General features: G+C 34.6%; 1 protein-coding gene across 1 annotated transcript in view; it reads right to left on the bottom strand.

Annotated features, from left to right (window-relative positions):
- Positions 1-17,750, bottom strand: part of Poxn (paired box pox-neuro) — an 84,678-nt gene that overhangs the window by 49,645 nt on the left and 17,283 nt on the right. Inside the window, exon 2 of the mRNA XM_073090318.1 lies at positions 307-335. Within this exon, the coding sequence (XP_072946419.1) occupies positions 307-319 (13 nt within the window). The 5' untranslated portion in view covers positions 320-335. The remainder of the gene's footprint in view (positions 1-306; positions 336-17,750) is intronic.

Genomic DNA, 17,750 nt, shown 5'->3' with positions numbered 1-17,750 from the left:
ATTTCAATTATTATATTATTATTATTATATTTATAATTATATTCAATTTAAGTTTATTTTTTGGGACCTTCCCCAAAAATAGCGATAGTGAAATTTTACATTTTGTAAATTAGTTTTCATTAGTACCTATATGGTTTATTATTTTAGTTTAATTAGTGATCAATTTAATGTTTTATATTGTAAATAAATTGATTTATGTTTTAACAAAAAAAGTTTATTGTATGTGTTTGTATGTTATACATACGTCCTTATGTCTTTAATTTGAAAAAGTAAATAACGGCTTCATATTATGTTATTCATAATTACCTGTGTGCGGCATCTTGCCAAGTAGTTTCCTGCAACAAAAAATACATTTTTAATATTTTTTTAAAACTTTTTTGCTGTATCATCCTACATATTTATTAATAGCTGTATTGATGTATTGTTGCTATAATTTAAGGTTATGTTGCAACGCCTCATATTATCACAATTGATTGATATAATTATTACTATTAATTTAAAAATATTTGTTTAATAATGATAAACGGTCACAGCACCTCCACCGCTTTAGTCAGAGTGTGTGACGACGTCAGAAAAGGGATGGACGATCGTAAACTGACGGTGATGGCGCTTGTTGACTTTTCTAACGCTTTTAACACAGTCGACCACGATATTCTCCTCGCTATTCTTACTCACTTACAGTTCTCGCCCTCTGCCCTGAATTGGTTCTCTTCATATCTTCGCGGGCGCCAGCAGTCCATCCGTATGGGTAATGCCTCCTCGGACTGGGCTTATTTAGATGCTGGCGTCCCGCAAGGCGGTATTCTCTCTCCTTTATTATTTTCTCTATTTATTGACTCCATCACTCCTTTTATCAACTGTTCGTATCATCTGTATGCTGATGATTTACAACTGTATGCTCAAGCCGAAGTTGATAACATCCACAGTGCAATAGGTGAAATAAACACTAATTTGAGTGCTCTCCGGAGTTGGTCTATGCGCTATGGGGTATCAGTCAACCCTGCCAAGTGTCAAGCTATCATCGTAGGAAGCTCTAGACTGTTGGCTAGGATTGACCGGAATTCTTTACCAGCGGTCATTTATGACGGTACGCAAATTCCAATATCGGAGTCGGTGAAGAATCTTGGCATATACATTGACAGCTCCTTGGGATGGACTACACAAGTTACAGAGGTGTCTCGTAAGGTCAATGTTACCTTGCGATCTTTATACCGCCTAAAGCACTTCCTTCCCGTTAAGACCAAACTAATGCTTGTGAATACCCTTATTTTGCCTATCATAGATTATGCAGATGTGTGCTACCCAGATCTGACCGAAGCCCTTCTGAATAAACTAGAACGCCTTCTCAACAATTCTATCAGGTTCATATTTGGCCTTCGCAAATATGACCACATTTCGCAGTTTCGCAGTCAACTCAAGTGGCTTTCTATTCGTCAGAGGCGTAATTCTAGGATTCTCTTTATGCTTTACTCTATCTTGAATGATACGAATACTCCTCCTTATCTTAAGGATCACTTCCAATATAGGTTTTCAACGCATGACAAGACGCTTCGGTCGTCTAATAATTTAAGAGCTGATATTCCACTGCATTCTAGCGGTTTTTATCATTTCTCATTTTCTGTTCAGGCGGTACTGCTTTGGAACGCCTTGCCCGTGCATATCCGGAAAGCCCCCAGTAAAGCTGTGTTCAAAAAGCTTGTCCGTGAACATTATCTGAACTCCTCATCAAACTCTTAATCGACTGTTATTACTATTTGTGTTTATTTATTTAATTATATATATGATGAATGGTATTTATGTATGTATATATATATATATATCATAATATAATATATATTTATTTAATTATATATCTGCTGTTTTTTTTTTTATTGTTTGTCGCTTTTTATTTCTTTGTACACACCTGCTGCAAATTCTCTATATCAGCTCAGGGTTGACTGGTAGAGAATGCCATCAGGCATTATGTTTGCCCTTTTGTGCATTTCTTTATAGAGGTGATGCAATAAACTTTTAAATAAATAAATAAATAAATAAAGATATTTCGGTGTTAAAAAATAAAATTGTAAATATTATATTGCAATACCCTAGCAGGGTGCATGCTTGCACTATAATTAATTTGTAAGACCTATTATAATGATCATTAGCAATAAATAATTTGAATTTGAATTTAAATAGGATCCCTTTAACCAGAACACAGTAGCTCTTAGTACCAGTAAGTTTTTATCAATTATTTTTTTTCCTATAGATTTGAGGAGCAAATGAGCTTGCAGTCCACTTGATAGTTACCGCCCATGGACATCTGTGACCAACTTAATACATTGTAGAACATATAATCTAAACCCGATCACAGATACATTACCATTTCTGAAGAGTGAAGACAAAGATCAGCTTACGCAAGGATATACAATAAAATCAGGTTAAAAAAAGACCTATCATAATTTTATCACTCATGTAATTGCATTCGGCACAAACTTGTAAACATATCAACAATGTTATCTTAAGAAATCGGGTTAACTCTTATCTTAAGATTTGGCTACTGAAAATCATTAACCGTACGAACGGCAAACGTAAAATTCTTTTCAAAGCCACCGAAAAATATATTTGAGACAATAAACGTTTTTTTCTCGTAAAATCCACAATCTCTGTGCACGATCACCGCACGAAATGAACGCATGACATCTTTATCGGCTGTACCACTCATAATCACCATAGTAATTGTGGTGTACCCTAACTTAAGGGCTGTTACCGAAGAACAGATAAGATTATAATAATCATGGTCCAAGCTCTGAAATGCTTATGATTTTTTGTAGTTGGTAGTAGAATACCATCAACCCACTATTGTTTTCTTGCTGGGCACGGGTCTCCTCGCATAATGAGAAGGATTGAGCCATAGTCTATCGGGCTGGCCAAGGGCGTATTGGTAGACTTCTCATACCTTTGAAAACTTTTTTTTCGTCTTCTCAGGACTTGCGCACTAATTCTGTGCTTGCTGGTTCTGGCTTTCACTTGAGCTCGTGCTCTTATTTAATGTGATTAAATGTTAAGGGACGATGTGACATCAAATTCACTGAATTTTTGTTTTCAACTTCCAAAACTAGCTTAGGTCTCATATAAGTTTATCAATTATATGTAAAAATGATGGCTATAAAAGAAGGAGAATAATTATTATTGAAAAAAAAAGGCAAACCCACTGAGTTTCTTACCGGATCTTCTCAGTAGGACTACCATGAGTTTACAAAAGTATTACTCGCTAGCGACTGCGTAAAATAAATGTATGAAAAATTGTACAGCGCCTCTGGTGGTTACTCGTAGAACTAAAATCCGTAGTGACGTAACTCGATACGTAAAAAACCTATCGAAATCAAATCGCTAGCGAATGTCATTATGATCTATTGCCATACAAATTCGGTCCCATGAGTCATTAATTTGACAGACGTTGTCAAGAAATACCGTAACGATAGTAGTTATGTTATTCACTAGCAAAATGACAATAGTTTTCTATTTACCATTTCTATAGTGGCGTTTCTATGCCAACTCATGGTAATGCTACAGTAGAGGTCGCGTTCCGATCCGGTAGTAGTTTAAGAAAAATATTGTACCTGACAATTTGTAAGTGCCGTCGTTGGCCTATACAAAATAAATATGTTTCATTTCATAAGTCTTTAATTTTTACCTGAAAGTCTCTCTAAAATTGTTTTAATTAGGTTTATTTAACATTATCGTAAATACACAGGGACTAAAGTTTAAGACAGACAAACAAACAACAAAATTTAATTCTTTGTATACATATTAGATCGTATATCGCAAATGGGCATTGTAAGGAAATTGTCCACCGTTTATTTCCCGCAGTCCCGCCCATAGCTAATCCCATGACATTCTACCATGAAACGCCACGGTTATGATTAAACCTCCCATAACGCGCCGATAGCACCCTTAAATCATAATTTATTCAAATTAAAAATACTTATCAAAATATGATGAGGTACTAAATCAGGAATTAAGTGACCCAGTGCGTGTTTAGGCGAAAATCGATGGTATCGCTGCCCGGATCACCGTGAAAATCAAAAAATTATGAACAAAAAGTTGTGGTTACACGCAAATATCAGTTTTAAGCGACTTGGCAGTAGGGACGGGCCACTACAGATGTTTTTCCGTGAAAAATATCGATTATCATAATCGATATTATGTTTAAAAATAATACACGGTGTGAAGTTTCAGGTGGTGTTACCATAAAATATTAATATATTATTTAAGAAAAAATTACTATGTTAGGGATTTAGTATAGGGATAAAATCGTATTATTTGAAATATAAATTAATATCAATGTTAATAACTTAGTAATTTAAACAACTTTATTTATAAATCGCTGTAATGATTTAATTATTACGACATATTCTGTTTAATGAAGGCTAACACTGAGAACGCATAACTTAGCTTAGTTTTTCTAACAGTATGAGCTTTTACGTACAGGGGGCCTACAATCATCTTTTAAAAACCATCATAGTTCAGGAAAGTTTTATTTCCGCCTTAAAACAGTAAAATATTCCGTCATACACAGTTGAACAAACTTAAACCCTTGTTAATTTTTCGCTTATCCATTGTATGAAAGCCACTGAAATGGCTTAAGAATGTCATATTTTGCTTAAGAAGTTAGATTTCCTACAAAAAAAGTAGTATTTCCTGTAAAAGTATGATTAAAATAATATTGTTTTAAGAAATGGTAGTAACCCCCCAGTTCCTTATATAATATAGATTAAATAAATAGATTATATAATATAGATATTAGATGAAATAAGCTTTTATCTTTATCCTAAAATAGAACAATAATACATATTTGCGAGTATGTCAATTAAAATACATTAAAAAATATTAATGTCACCTTTAATTTTGTAGTATGTCTGTTTATATTACACGCTTTATTTACTTTTATGAATACATAAACAGTAAGTTTATTATAGACGTCGTATTGAGTAACATTTGCAATAATTATTCGCAATCGGATCATTCAATCAAAATATATGCAACTTAAAACATTTAAATTACATATATTAACTTTTGACGGATGCTATAAAATAAATAAAATAAAAATAAATACGATATATAAATGTAACACATAAAAAAACGCGAATTGTTTTTCATCTTCAAGAAGTTCTTGGAAGTAATTTTAGTTGCAGACACACACAAAACTATGTTTGTCTCTTTTACTCGTGTGTGTTTTTTGCAAATTGGCGTTAAATATAGACGTTGGTAATTTTCCACTTAAACACTGGTGATTGAACCCAATCCCTAAGTGCAGTATTTAAACATGAATAACATTTTTTGCACATTACGAGCAATTAACACTCATAAATAAATTAAAATATTTGAAAAAGGTGCATAAATACTTTTCCTTCAAAGCCTGCGATGCACTGGCGATATAGTTGCAAATGCAAATATCCATGCAACGATGAATATTATCTTCCATATAATCCATTCGACGTATTATAAAAATATAATAAAAATAAAACTTTAAAAATCGGTCCTAGGGTTATATTTACATTTTTTTTTAAAAAGTATTCTATGTTAGTCACTATTACATGTTCTATCTTTACGTGAAAGTTTTGCCGAAATCAGCCTAGCAGGTATTTAGATGAATGTTTATAAAAACTGCAAAAAATTCAAAAGATTCTTATACTCGTATTTGACGAGCCGTGTGGCAGAGCGGTCGCCATACCGGTCTGACGCGCAAAGGGTTCAGGGCTCGATCCCCGGCCAGACATGTCTGAGTGATGAATTTAGATATCTGTTCTGGGTCTGGGTGTTTTTATATTCGTCTTTGTGTGTGTCCATGGCACCCACGATACAGAAAATCCAATTGTGGGGCTGTGAGTGTAGGAAGGGTTTACAATTATTATTTGAGCTTGAAATTTGTTACAAGTTTTACTTTAATTACAGACGGTCTCTTATACATTTATTTGTGTAGATACAAAAAAATGTAAACTTACATTAAAAATACCAAAATGTAAATGAGTGTTGTGAAACGGGGTAGAGTGGCCGAATGTGGAGTGTGACCGCGTGCCACGATCAGATTGTCGTAGTTTGCATATCAAGATGGAGTAGTGTTGTACTTATGATTATTATCGATATCGATATATTAGAAAATGATCCTAATGAAAAATGTAAAAGAGTTCTTAGAAATGTGGCTTAGGTCATCTATATTGCCAAAGTGCGAATTGGTAGACGTAATAGATCTTAGAGAATTGTATAGAAAAAAATCAGGCACGTTTCTCATTAGGTAATAAAAAAAAAGTTTTTCGTCACCGTTGAAGCAAGTTTTTTTTATATAATATAGGAGTAGCAGACTGCTGGCCTAATGGCAAGCGGTTACTGCTGCCCATGGACATCTGTAATCAACCTCAGATAGGATTAGATATTCCTACCGGACGTCGGCCACAGATACGCCGCTACCCCTGTGGACTAAGCTCGAACGCCTCAGCGGTGGTGCTGCCGGAGTCGAACCACAGAGAACTCTACTACCTTTACCTTTAGTGATAGTTAATTCTTAATTTCTAAGTGATTATTATTTATTATATGCAATTCAATCAAGGATTTCTGCCTGATTTGAACTGCTTAATATCGGGCTTAATTAATTATCACAAAGTTTAACGTAATCTGTTACCTAAGTCGCAGGCGTATTACAAATCCGGTATTTGATTAAAACCCGATTTTTGGAAAATGCATAATCGGTTTTGTCAAAGACATAAATAAACACATAATCAAATTCGTAGGCAGGTTGCGGTGGCGTCTAAATTCGATACATAGATACAGTGTAATTTTCAAATGTTTCAAATGAATGGCGAAATCCTGAACTATAAGGAATAGTGAAAATGATTATCAACTTAGCTAGACAGGAATCGAACAAGTTCTGTGTCAAAAATAAAAAGAAATCCGTATCTTTTATCTGTTGCCAACCTATTTTTTTACGTGTGTTTTTATATGTTCTATTCTTTAGTAAGAACTGCAGCCGAAATGGCTTGACAGATTTTAACATATGAGGCGTCGTTGGATTCGCCTAAACTGTAGGAGTAACATAGGCTATATTTTTAAGCAATCGGTTTTTTATAATAATTTCTAGTTTACTTGGTAGCAATGACGACTTTCATACTGTGTTATCAATAAAGAAAATTGGGAAAATATGATTACTTACGGTAGAATTTCAGTCAGTAGGCGAACACTACTTATTATTGACTGTTTTGACGTACACCGACATGCATTATTAACAACAATGACGTCATAATTCAATAAAATAAGAAGTAACACCGTGACGGGTAGTGGGGTGAAAGGGAGAGCGTATCAAACTGCCACGGAACCGATTACCATAACATTAGACGACAAAATACTAAATTACCGTATGGACGCGAGCACGCCATGGTAGGGCTTTCCTTGTTTTAGTGAAGTTAATTAAGTGGGCTTGAGGTACAAGGGTTAATAAGAACTTTGAGTGTGATACTTTAAAAAAATGTTATTGGTTTATTTGGTTAAAGACAAGAAAAAATAATCACTCTTATGCCAAAATTACATGTCTATTAATGGATTTTTTTACATAATTAAACTCAGGCAAAAGTAGACGTGGTCACGGCCAAAGGAACCCTAGATATGTACGACAAACCTAACCATGCTCTTTAAATTAGAACTAAGCAGCGCTACACACTAAGCTCCCGACGCGCGTGTTACACGCACGCGTGCCACCTGCATACACACACGCATACGAGTCGCAAAAAGATTTTAGCGAGTTAATGTGTACGGATAGACGCGCGTGTGGGCGTCAACATGCGCGACAGGAAAACCACTTTAATGTTGAGTATTTCAAACATTAAATGCTTTTGAGATATCCGTGTTTGATATAAAGCGAGAAAAATTACATAGGGATTCTGTTTTCTTGTCTGGCGGCCGTTATTAATAATCAATCAATCCTTTTTCGATATCTGGTAGGTACCAGAAATCGAAATTTTGCCAATGTCTAGTATGAAGAAATTGTTACACATCGATCTGTCAGTAAACAAAACATTGGATGGATTGATTATTAATATCGGATATAGGTGTATGTACGCACAGATGGCGTACACGACACATGAAATCCAAGTGTGTGTAAAAGTGTAGATAACATCATTACATTCTCACGCCAAGTAAAATTTAAAACGTAACACTTAATCAATTCCTAATCGAGTAAGACTTAATGTAGATATCAAATGTTGACGGTTCGCGATGTAGCATGTGTTACACGTTAGGTAACTCTGATTTATAATTCTAGTACTTGTTTCAGATTTAAAATCTGTGACAGACCGCCAGAATGAACTTACGGTTGATTTAATAAACTGTCTTAGGCTGACAAGTTGGTTGCTATCGCTTTAGCAACTTAGCTTTGACGAGTAGTGGTTAGGGCGACTTTTTATAATATGCGAGTAGCAGATGAGCATGCAGTCCACCTGATGGTAAGTGGCTACTGCCGCCCATGGACATCTGCAATCAACCCCAGATGGGATTAGATATTCCTACCTGAGGTCGGCCACAGAAGCGCCGCTGCCCTTGAGGACTAAGATGGAACGCCTTAGAAAAGTATGTTTCCCTTACCAAGTTTACCCTTTAAACCAGAACACAGCAGCGCTTAACACTGCTGTTATGAGGCAGAAATAGGTGTGGCGGTGGTGCCGCCGGAGTCGAACAACAAAGGGTTCGGTTAAGGCGACTTTCAAAAGTTGCTCCACAACTATTTAATTTAGTAGCATATAACTATTTAGTTACGTTTCTTCACAGCAGCGTAAAAGACATATTTTTTTACTAAAATCAGACATATCTCGCTCGTTTCTATTTCAATATTTGTCTGACTTAGGTACATACATACCACATAGTCCTTATTTATTAAGAGCTTTAGTCATCAAGCAGTTCCGCGGACACTACAAACTCTATCTGATTGTGGGAATTACATCAAATTATTTTAGCTGTTTTTACCAGTATAGAATAAAAATTTGAAAAATATATTGTCATGACTAGATTTTTTCAAAACAAAATATAGGAAAAACGATTGTTGTAAATCTATTTAAATTATGTTATTATTTTAATTAATTATTTTGTGTTATTTTCATGATTTGTTATTTTTAATATAATAAGTTCTCACTTATATAGACACTGGCTGGTACGATTCTATGAGTTAGCATAAAAAACAAAAATAACTTATTGACGTTTGAGTTGTTATTTGCGCGAGAATAATAAAAATAGTAAATTGGTTCAAGAAATTCCTTTATTCTTTCACGATAGACACTTCAATGATATTAGGATTTTATAATTTAATATTTTAATAAAGGCGTGGTTTTAGTATGTGTGTTTACTAAACTAACTAAAGATATATTCGTCAACGTCTAACTCAAGTTGTGACCGTAAGCGGAGCTGTCATCCAATTAGGTTTATGTGCCTACATTTTACGGTAATGCGTGACCCTGACATGGCTATCGTGTGCTGTGATTTAGTGATGTGCGAAACGTAAATAGATCCGCGGATACGAAGATCCGAACTTGCCTCGTGATTTTTTATTGCGCCTCACTAGCTATCATATTAATTTTGAATGATTTTGTGATTTATGGTAATTGGGTTGGGTATTTTATGGTGAAATATAAACATGTTTCGTATTAAATATTTGTCAATGATATAAAAATAACAAAGGTAAGCCGAGTTTCGTGTCTTAAGCTAATAGTTTTTTTTTTTTGTAATTTCAAATGTGCTGTCAAATTATCTTTTTAAAGATAGCATAGGACATGCACAGTGTGTGATTTTAAATATTTTTTGCTCAATATGCAAGTGCTCCAAACTCATACCTAATATCCCCGTGTTATTTATTTATTTAAGTAGACACTTACTGTATCAGACTAAACACTATCCCGTTGAGTATTTTGTTACTCTATCGATGAACATATTAAAGCATATAAACAACGGATATTTTTTCCACGACAATTAAACGCACATCACTACAACACTTGTAATAAACGTGAAATTGAACGCAACGGGGTTTGCTTACAAAGCGCTCTCGTAAAGAAATGTTTAGGCCGCTGTAAAATATGCACAAATTATGAAAAGCACGCACAATGTTCACGAAACGAGTTGACGCCGAGCTCGCTGGCGTCACCGTGTTCGTGTTTGAGTGATGGGCTGTAATGCGATTTTTTAAGGAAATTAAACACCGAATAAACATTTAAATTATTTAAGTCACAGAGTAGTCCGCGTAAAACTGCTAGTCCGCTCTGAATATAGAAATGAATCGCGTCGCCATAGCAAATTGTACTACACCTGCTCGCAACAACTTCAAGGGGACTTGCAGTTTGGCGCTGACTATATCTACATGAAGCTTCATTTTATTTCGTGACTTGGAAGATGCCTAAACTATATTGTAAACTTTGATGTCCTTCCTAAGTTATGCTTTATGCCAAATTATGAAAAGAACGCACAATGTTCACGAAACGAGTTGATGCCGAACTTGCTGGTGGTGGCACCGTGTTCGTGTTCGTGTTTGAATGATTGCGATTTTGTTAAGGAAATTAAACAACGAATGATCAGATCACTTGATACGGAAAGTAGTACATGAAGTTTCAAAAACATATTTCGTGGTTCGAAATAGGTGTCAACGCACGCTACAAATAAATATTTAAACTTCCTTAAGATTAATTAAGGGATAAAAATTTAAACGGAAAACATTTTTTTCCTAAAACATTTAAGGAGATTAACTTAATAGTCGGATTTTATAATTATGCTAGAGAAAAATGTTCTACTTTAGATAATTAATTATCATCAACCCTTTACCATCCCACTGCTGGACACGGGTTTCTCTTTAGTGTTCGGACTTATTGTATGTCATAATAACTAAGTAGGTTTCGATAGAGTTCACACACTTAGAACTTTTTATTATGGTGTAGTCCGCGCCAAATTGCTAGTCCGCTCCGAATATAGAAACGAGTCGCATCACAATAGCATATTGCAGATATTAGCGGGATGAAGACAGCGCGGGACATCGCTGCGTTAGTGCGCCCTTACGTTACGGAGTATATGTTAACTAAGCCTGCGCGCGTCAACTTCAGAGCGGACTAGAAGTTTGGTGCAGACTATACCTATTCATATAAACCTCTTCGTTACTTTTACACTCATCATAATCATCTTTATTTAGTCAATTTTTGGGTTACAATATACAAGATACACGTAGTCAGAAGTACAGCAAGTGAGAATAATTTCGAATACACTCATAAAGTCCATAAGTCACCATATTCGAAGTCATCCGAATCCTAAAACCCCTACACAGTTCCAAATTCAAACCACAAGACTTATAAATCATTAGTAGTTAGAATCCCTACAAAATAAAAATATTTTGGTTCGTTGTTTTAAAAACAAACCCGCTTATCTCTCCGCATGACACATTGCCAGAAGGTCGCGGAATAAAATAATACAGATATATAAAGACCACACTAAGATATCTTAACCCGGCGACGACAGAGCTAAATTATACGCTCCGTTAAAAAATAAACCCAGCCCGTTTAGACCCGCCGGCGGTTGAGGGTTCCGTGGGGATTTTGTATACATTTGGGTTCAAATTATCCCAAAATTAATGTGACAAAAAGATTTTTAGGATAAATAAAAACAAACTTTATTTATAACTTATTCCGATGTTATTTAAAGGATAATGAATCTTATATGTAAAATTATCGTGTCACAATGTTAGTAACCGTACTCCTCCGAAACGAGTTTACCGATTTTCACCAAATTTTATATGAATATTGAGTATGTCTGAGAATCGGCTACTATCTATTTTTCTTACCCGTAAGTAATAAGGGTGGTTCATCCTTAACATTTTTTTATTTATATGGCAACACAACGTTTGCCGGGTCAGCTAGTAATAATATAAATGTAATGTGATATAGTGAAGTAACATCATCGTCAACCTTTTAATATCCCACTGCTGGGCTCTGGTCTCCTTTCAGAGTGAGATTTACAATAATCCACCGCTTTGGCCATGTGCGAATTAGTAAACTTTGCACACCTTTGAGAAATTCTTTTTTTAAGACTTCCTTTTTCCTCCGTTTTTCTTTACCGTTAAAGCCAATAATAATTGTTAATACGCAGAATTGAAAAATCAAAAGTGCCTGGGATTCGAACCTGGGATTTTCGAAAAAGTTTATAGTTTCACACCACTAGGCTTTACATTAAATGTAATGTATTGTAATGTAATATGACAAAGTTCATACACCAGCGAAACGGACCAAATTTTTAAATCAACCAACTATAAGCTATTCTTTTTTTGATGGTAAGTGGCTACTGCCGCCCATGGACATCTGTAATAACCCCAGATAGGATTAGATATTCCTACCTGAGATCGTCCACAGATGCGCCGCTACACCTGAAGACTAAGCTGGAACGCCTCGGAAAAGTATGTCTCCCTTACCACACCCTTCAAAACTGAACACAGCAGCGCCTAACACTGCTGTTATTAGGTATAAATAGATAAGCTACTCTTTAAAAACATACATTTATATCATTGTTTTCCATAAGCCAGTCTTTAAATTCACTTATATTCATTTTATTCCAACCAAGGTATCTTTTATGGGCGCAGAATTCCAACTCTAGGAGCTTTAAAGCTATGGGTTATAAAACGGTGGTTTTATCACACAGGCAAGTGCAAATTAGTAGGCTTTACGCAGTAGAACATTATGGAGAACTCTTAGGCATTTCAAGCTTTTTTTACGAGTATAATATAGGTAGCAGACGAGCATGCAGTCCACCTGATGGTAAGAGGCTACTGCCACCCATGGACATCTGAAATCCACCCCAATTAGGATTATATATTCCTTCGGTATTCCCACCTGAAGTAGCATCTGCGGTCGATCTTAGGTAGGAATACCAAATAAGAAGGCTACCTCTGAGAACTAAGCTGGAACTCCTCCGAAAAATATGTCTCTCTTACCACACCCTTCAAACCAGAACACAGCAGCGCTTAACACTGCTGTTATTAGGCAGTCGAACTACATAAGTTTCTACTACCTTCAACTCTATCAATTCAATCAATCCTAAAGCTTTCTAAAAGCTCTATCATAGAGTAAGACATTATCTAGCAGCTAGGATCTACAAATCTACAAATATGGCGTTTGGTTTTTTTTTCTACTACTGGTACCAAAAGGTTATATGCAATTATGCACATACCAAGTAATTAATTAACCGCATTAAACTACTAATCAGTCGCTGTCAAAATGTCTGCTTAGACATTTAGACAACTTTATAAACTGACAAGTTTATTAAATTTACCATTATCTGTACTCTCAGTATGAGTTTTTAACGTTTTAAAAAAATGACTGTTTTGTATTTTTTTACGTATTTCCCATACATTTCCAATCAATTTAAAATTACACAATACATCTATAGGAATCTGAACCCTTAGTATGAGATTTTTACGTTTTTACAAAAATGTCTGTTTTATATTTGTTCACGCATTTGCCCATACATTTCCAATCAGCGCCCCTAGCGGACTGTTTCAGAACTGATTGGAAATGTATGGGAAATACGTAAATAAATTCAAAAACAAACATTTTTGTAAAAACGTAAAAATCTCATTCTATATTAATAACTGACAAGTTTATTAAAATTACCAAATACATCTTTAAGAATCTCGTTTCATAAGCGATTCTCAAAAAAACAAAAACGACCAATTACATGTCGTCAAAGCATTGAATAGGCCCTTAATATTGTCATCACGAAATATTGGAAGCGTGTCATTCATTTATTCCACTTTAATTACTTTGCAAAAAAGTCCTTATTCTGAAAATTCCAGCCGGGGAAAATTCCGACTAAGCCTCGCCAGTTACGGAACCCGAATAAAAAATAATGGCCGATTCCACTGGCGATTGGGAGTAAAAAACAAACTAGTGAATTGATTAGCATAAGGCAACACCTCCGGACCCCCCATCGGCTCCACTCAATTAAGCTACTTGTCTTTTCTTGCAGTGTGCGTCCACCCTATCTCGATCGGTTTATTTTATGCTGGATTTTGTGCTAGACACTTAGGTATATATTGCGTTAAGCTTGCATTTACTGTTTTATTTATTATTTAGTTACTTTTTTATGATTTTTATTGATGTGCCAGATATTTTTATGTACGTGTGATTTGTGATTTTCAAACATTTTGTGTTAAAAAGCTAGATTCTTACGTCAAAAGCAATACCTAATAAAAAATAATTAATTATATTTTTAGTAATCCTTTTTTCGGGTTTCAAACTAAGTCTACGGTGTTGACAGTTATAGACAATGTTTTAATGAAATACGTTGCTATATCAACAATGACTGAAAAGTGAAAATTAAATGATTAAGCCTCAAAAAATGGAGAGGAGCTTGTCACGCACAGTATGTTAATTTTTTACATATACATACTCGTATATACACATATATATATTATTATACAGTATACACATTTTTTAAATGTAGATTTATTATGGATTTTTTGTAACACATTTTCTTTACAAATAAATATTTTAAAAGCTTATCTTGTTTCTAAAAAATACGTAAAAAATATATTAATTCTACTTCAAAATCGTATTGAGTTTATTTTATTTCACTGAATGATATAATTTACATTAATAAAATACAATATTACCACAATATCCTACCGAGATGGGTGGTTTATCTTTATTTTATACAAAAATAATATACATACGTAATTTATATAATATTTATTCTTTTTACACACGATAGGAGAGCATTTTCGGTTATCTAAACGTATTAATCTCTTAGACCACCGAATAATAATTATCTACAATGAATTATGGATGATTTGTATGCTATTTTTTAATACAGATGTTTTGGAATTTGTCAAATATACTCGAGGATGTATTTTTGTACATATATCGTGCCAGTAAAGTATTGTTGCTACGAATATATTTATATTAATAAAAAAAACTCATTCGAATCCGACCACCAGGTTTAGGTTTACCATGCCACAGATGTATATATTATTTTTATAAGAGTAGCAGATGAGCATGTAGTCCACCTGATGGTAAGTGGCAATTCCGAACTATGGACATCTGTAACGCCAAGTAAGATTAGATTTCTACCTGATGTCGGTCACAGATGTGCTGCTATCCCAGAGGACTAAGCTGTAATGCCTCAAAAAAGTATGTCTCCCTCACCACAATCTTCAAACCAGTACACAGCAGCGCTTAACGCTGCTGTTATTAGGCAGAAATCGGTGTGGCGGTGGTGCCGCCGGACTCGAACTACAAAGGGTTCTAATTCCTTCGATATACCACAGATCCATAGGGATAAACATTAAACTTTTCTCTCTTTTTAAGTCATAAGTTAAAAAGTTGGGTTAAGTAACCTAAAATTTCTTAACCATTTTTCGATAGAATTTACCTAAACATATTGAGACATTATTTTCAACGTATATTCTTTACAAAATCGTTGAACCAAGTTTTTTAAAACCTAACTGCACTAATTTTCACATATTTTTTGTAATTCCAGTACATTCTTGCTGTTAACATATCGGTATTGTATGTAGATACTTAAAAGTTAAATGAAATCACAACATTAACCAATCGTATAAGAAGTCTTGTTTGGTCAAAATTGAAAGTGAAGGAGAAATTTTTACGAGCGATAATGATCTGTTTAAGTCAGTCAGTTATGTCTTCCATACGTTTGTTGTTGTGGCCATGTGTAATGAAGATGTGTGTCTATTTTAAAATACACATTACATATCTTATATATAAAATTATCGTGTCACAATGTTAGTTACCATACTCCTCCGATACGGCTTTACCGATTTTCACCAAATTTTATATGCTTACTAGTTTTTGCCCGCGTCTTCGCCCGCGTTTAATTGAAAATAATGTGACATACTAACATACATAAAATTGAAAATTCGTACCTTCATTGGAATAAGAGTGGCGCCAGCTTTTTGGTCTCGGATCTCGACAAAGATAAATTGGACCTTTTGGACTATTGCTATTATTTTTGATAGTATGACGATATCATTAACCGACTCCAAAAAGGAGGTGGTTATCAATTCGGCCGGTATCTTTTTTTTTATGTATGTACACCAATTACTCCGCCGTTAGTGGACCGATTTTAATAATTCTTTTTTTATTGTGAAGAGACTAGCTGGAAGTTGGTCCCATTTAAATATGGTTAGGATCCATCGATTGGTTCTGGAGAAAAAGAGGGGAACATTTGACACGCTGTTTACATCGTTATCCAACGAAATATATTGAGCGCCGACTTCAGAAATATGTACTAAACCAACATTTATTTCAATTATTTTTTACTTTGTAGTGACATTAGAAGTCGGTTGTATTTATTGTTAAAATTTTTTTTTATTAGTATTTAGTATTATTAGTAAATATTAACATAAGTATTACTAACTAAAGGTTGAACGGAAAATATATTTAAGTATCCAAAGTCTTAATTATAGATAAGCAATGCAATTTTCCAAATATTACCGACAGTATACATAATACTCGTATAATTTAGCTATCGGAATGCCACTTATCTTACCATCTTCGATCTTACTGGTTTGTTTCTGATAGGTCTTGTTGACATTGGTCTTATCTGATTGACACCTCCGTTGTGACCTTTACCGAATTTATGTCGGAATCCTCCATGCTATTAACTTTATGTTCTGTTTTGAATCTCTATACTCGTTTAAGACGTAAAACAGAAAGATCGTACAGTAACTGATTACGCAATTTGTTTTTTTTTAAATAAAAATAGCAAACGAGCATGCAGTTAGTCATGGTAAGTGGCTACTGCCGCCCACGGACATCTGTAATCAACCCCAGTTAGGATTACATTCCTACCTGAGATCGGCCAGAGATACGCCGCTACCTCTGAGGACTCAGGTGTAACGCCTCGGAAAAGTTCGTCACCCCTAAAACACTCTTTAAACCAGAACACAGCAGCGCTCAACATTGCTGTTATTAGGCAGAAATAGGTGTGGCGGTAGTGCCGCCGGAGTCGAACCACAAAGCGTTCTACCACCTTCAACGATTTGTAAAAATACAAATAATTGAATCATACAAGTACGTTATTTTTTTATTTGCTACTTTTCGTAGTAAGTGATATTTTAAATCTTTCTCGATAAATTACAACTATGAATTAAATTAATTAAAATCAAGAGTTTATAACCATCATTAATTTTGTAACATAATATCACTCATTATTATTTTAACATCATTAAATTAATTACCAGTTCATTGAGCATTAATTATACTATTAATACCACCGCGGTACTCTCTTCAAACTCGCCCGGGCAAAGATCGTATCTGAGATATACAATAGCCATCTACATATACATTTGCGGCTTACAAATATATAAGTAGTATCTCAGATATACGAACGTGTAAGATTAACGTAGAATGAGCTTCCTCCTGAGGTATTCCCGGAGCGCTATGACGTGGAGCTCTTCGTAAAGATGCAAAAAGAGCTCCCCTTCAAAGCCGGCGATGCATTGGCGACTCCTCTGGTGTTGCAAATGTCCAAAGGCGGCGTTGACTACTTTCCATCAGGTAACACATCTGCTTAATCGTTAGGATAAACAATAAAAAAGGCATCTATATATGAGGCTGTTAGAACCAGAGTAGCCTAACTATATACGATTTACAATATGGTGAAAAGCAAAAGTGTGTGTGCTCTGAAGTTGTTGCGAGGAGGTGTAGTCATACAATTTACTATGCCGACGAAATTCATTTCTATAT

The sequence above is a fragment of the Epargyreus clarus genome, unplaced genomic scaffold (genome assembly GCF_041222505.1).
Source record: "Epargyreus clarus isolate Ecla_fem2 unplaced genomic scaffold, WU_Ecla_fem_2.2 ptg000032l, whole genome shotgun sequence".
NCBI classification, from domain to species: Eukaryota; Metazoa; Arthropoda; class Insecta; order Lepidoptera; family Hesperiidae; genus Epargyreus; species Epargyreus clarus.
This window is presented reverse-complemented; position numbering and strand designations above follow the sequence as displayed.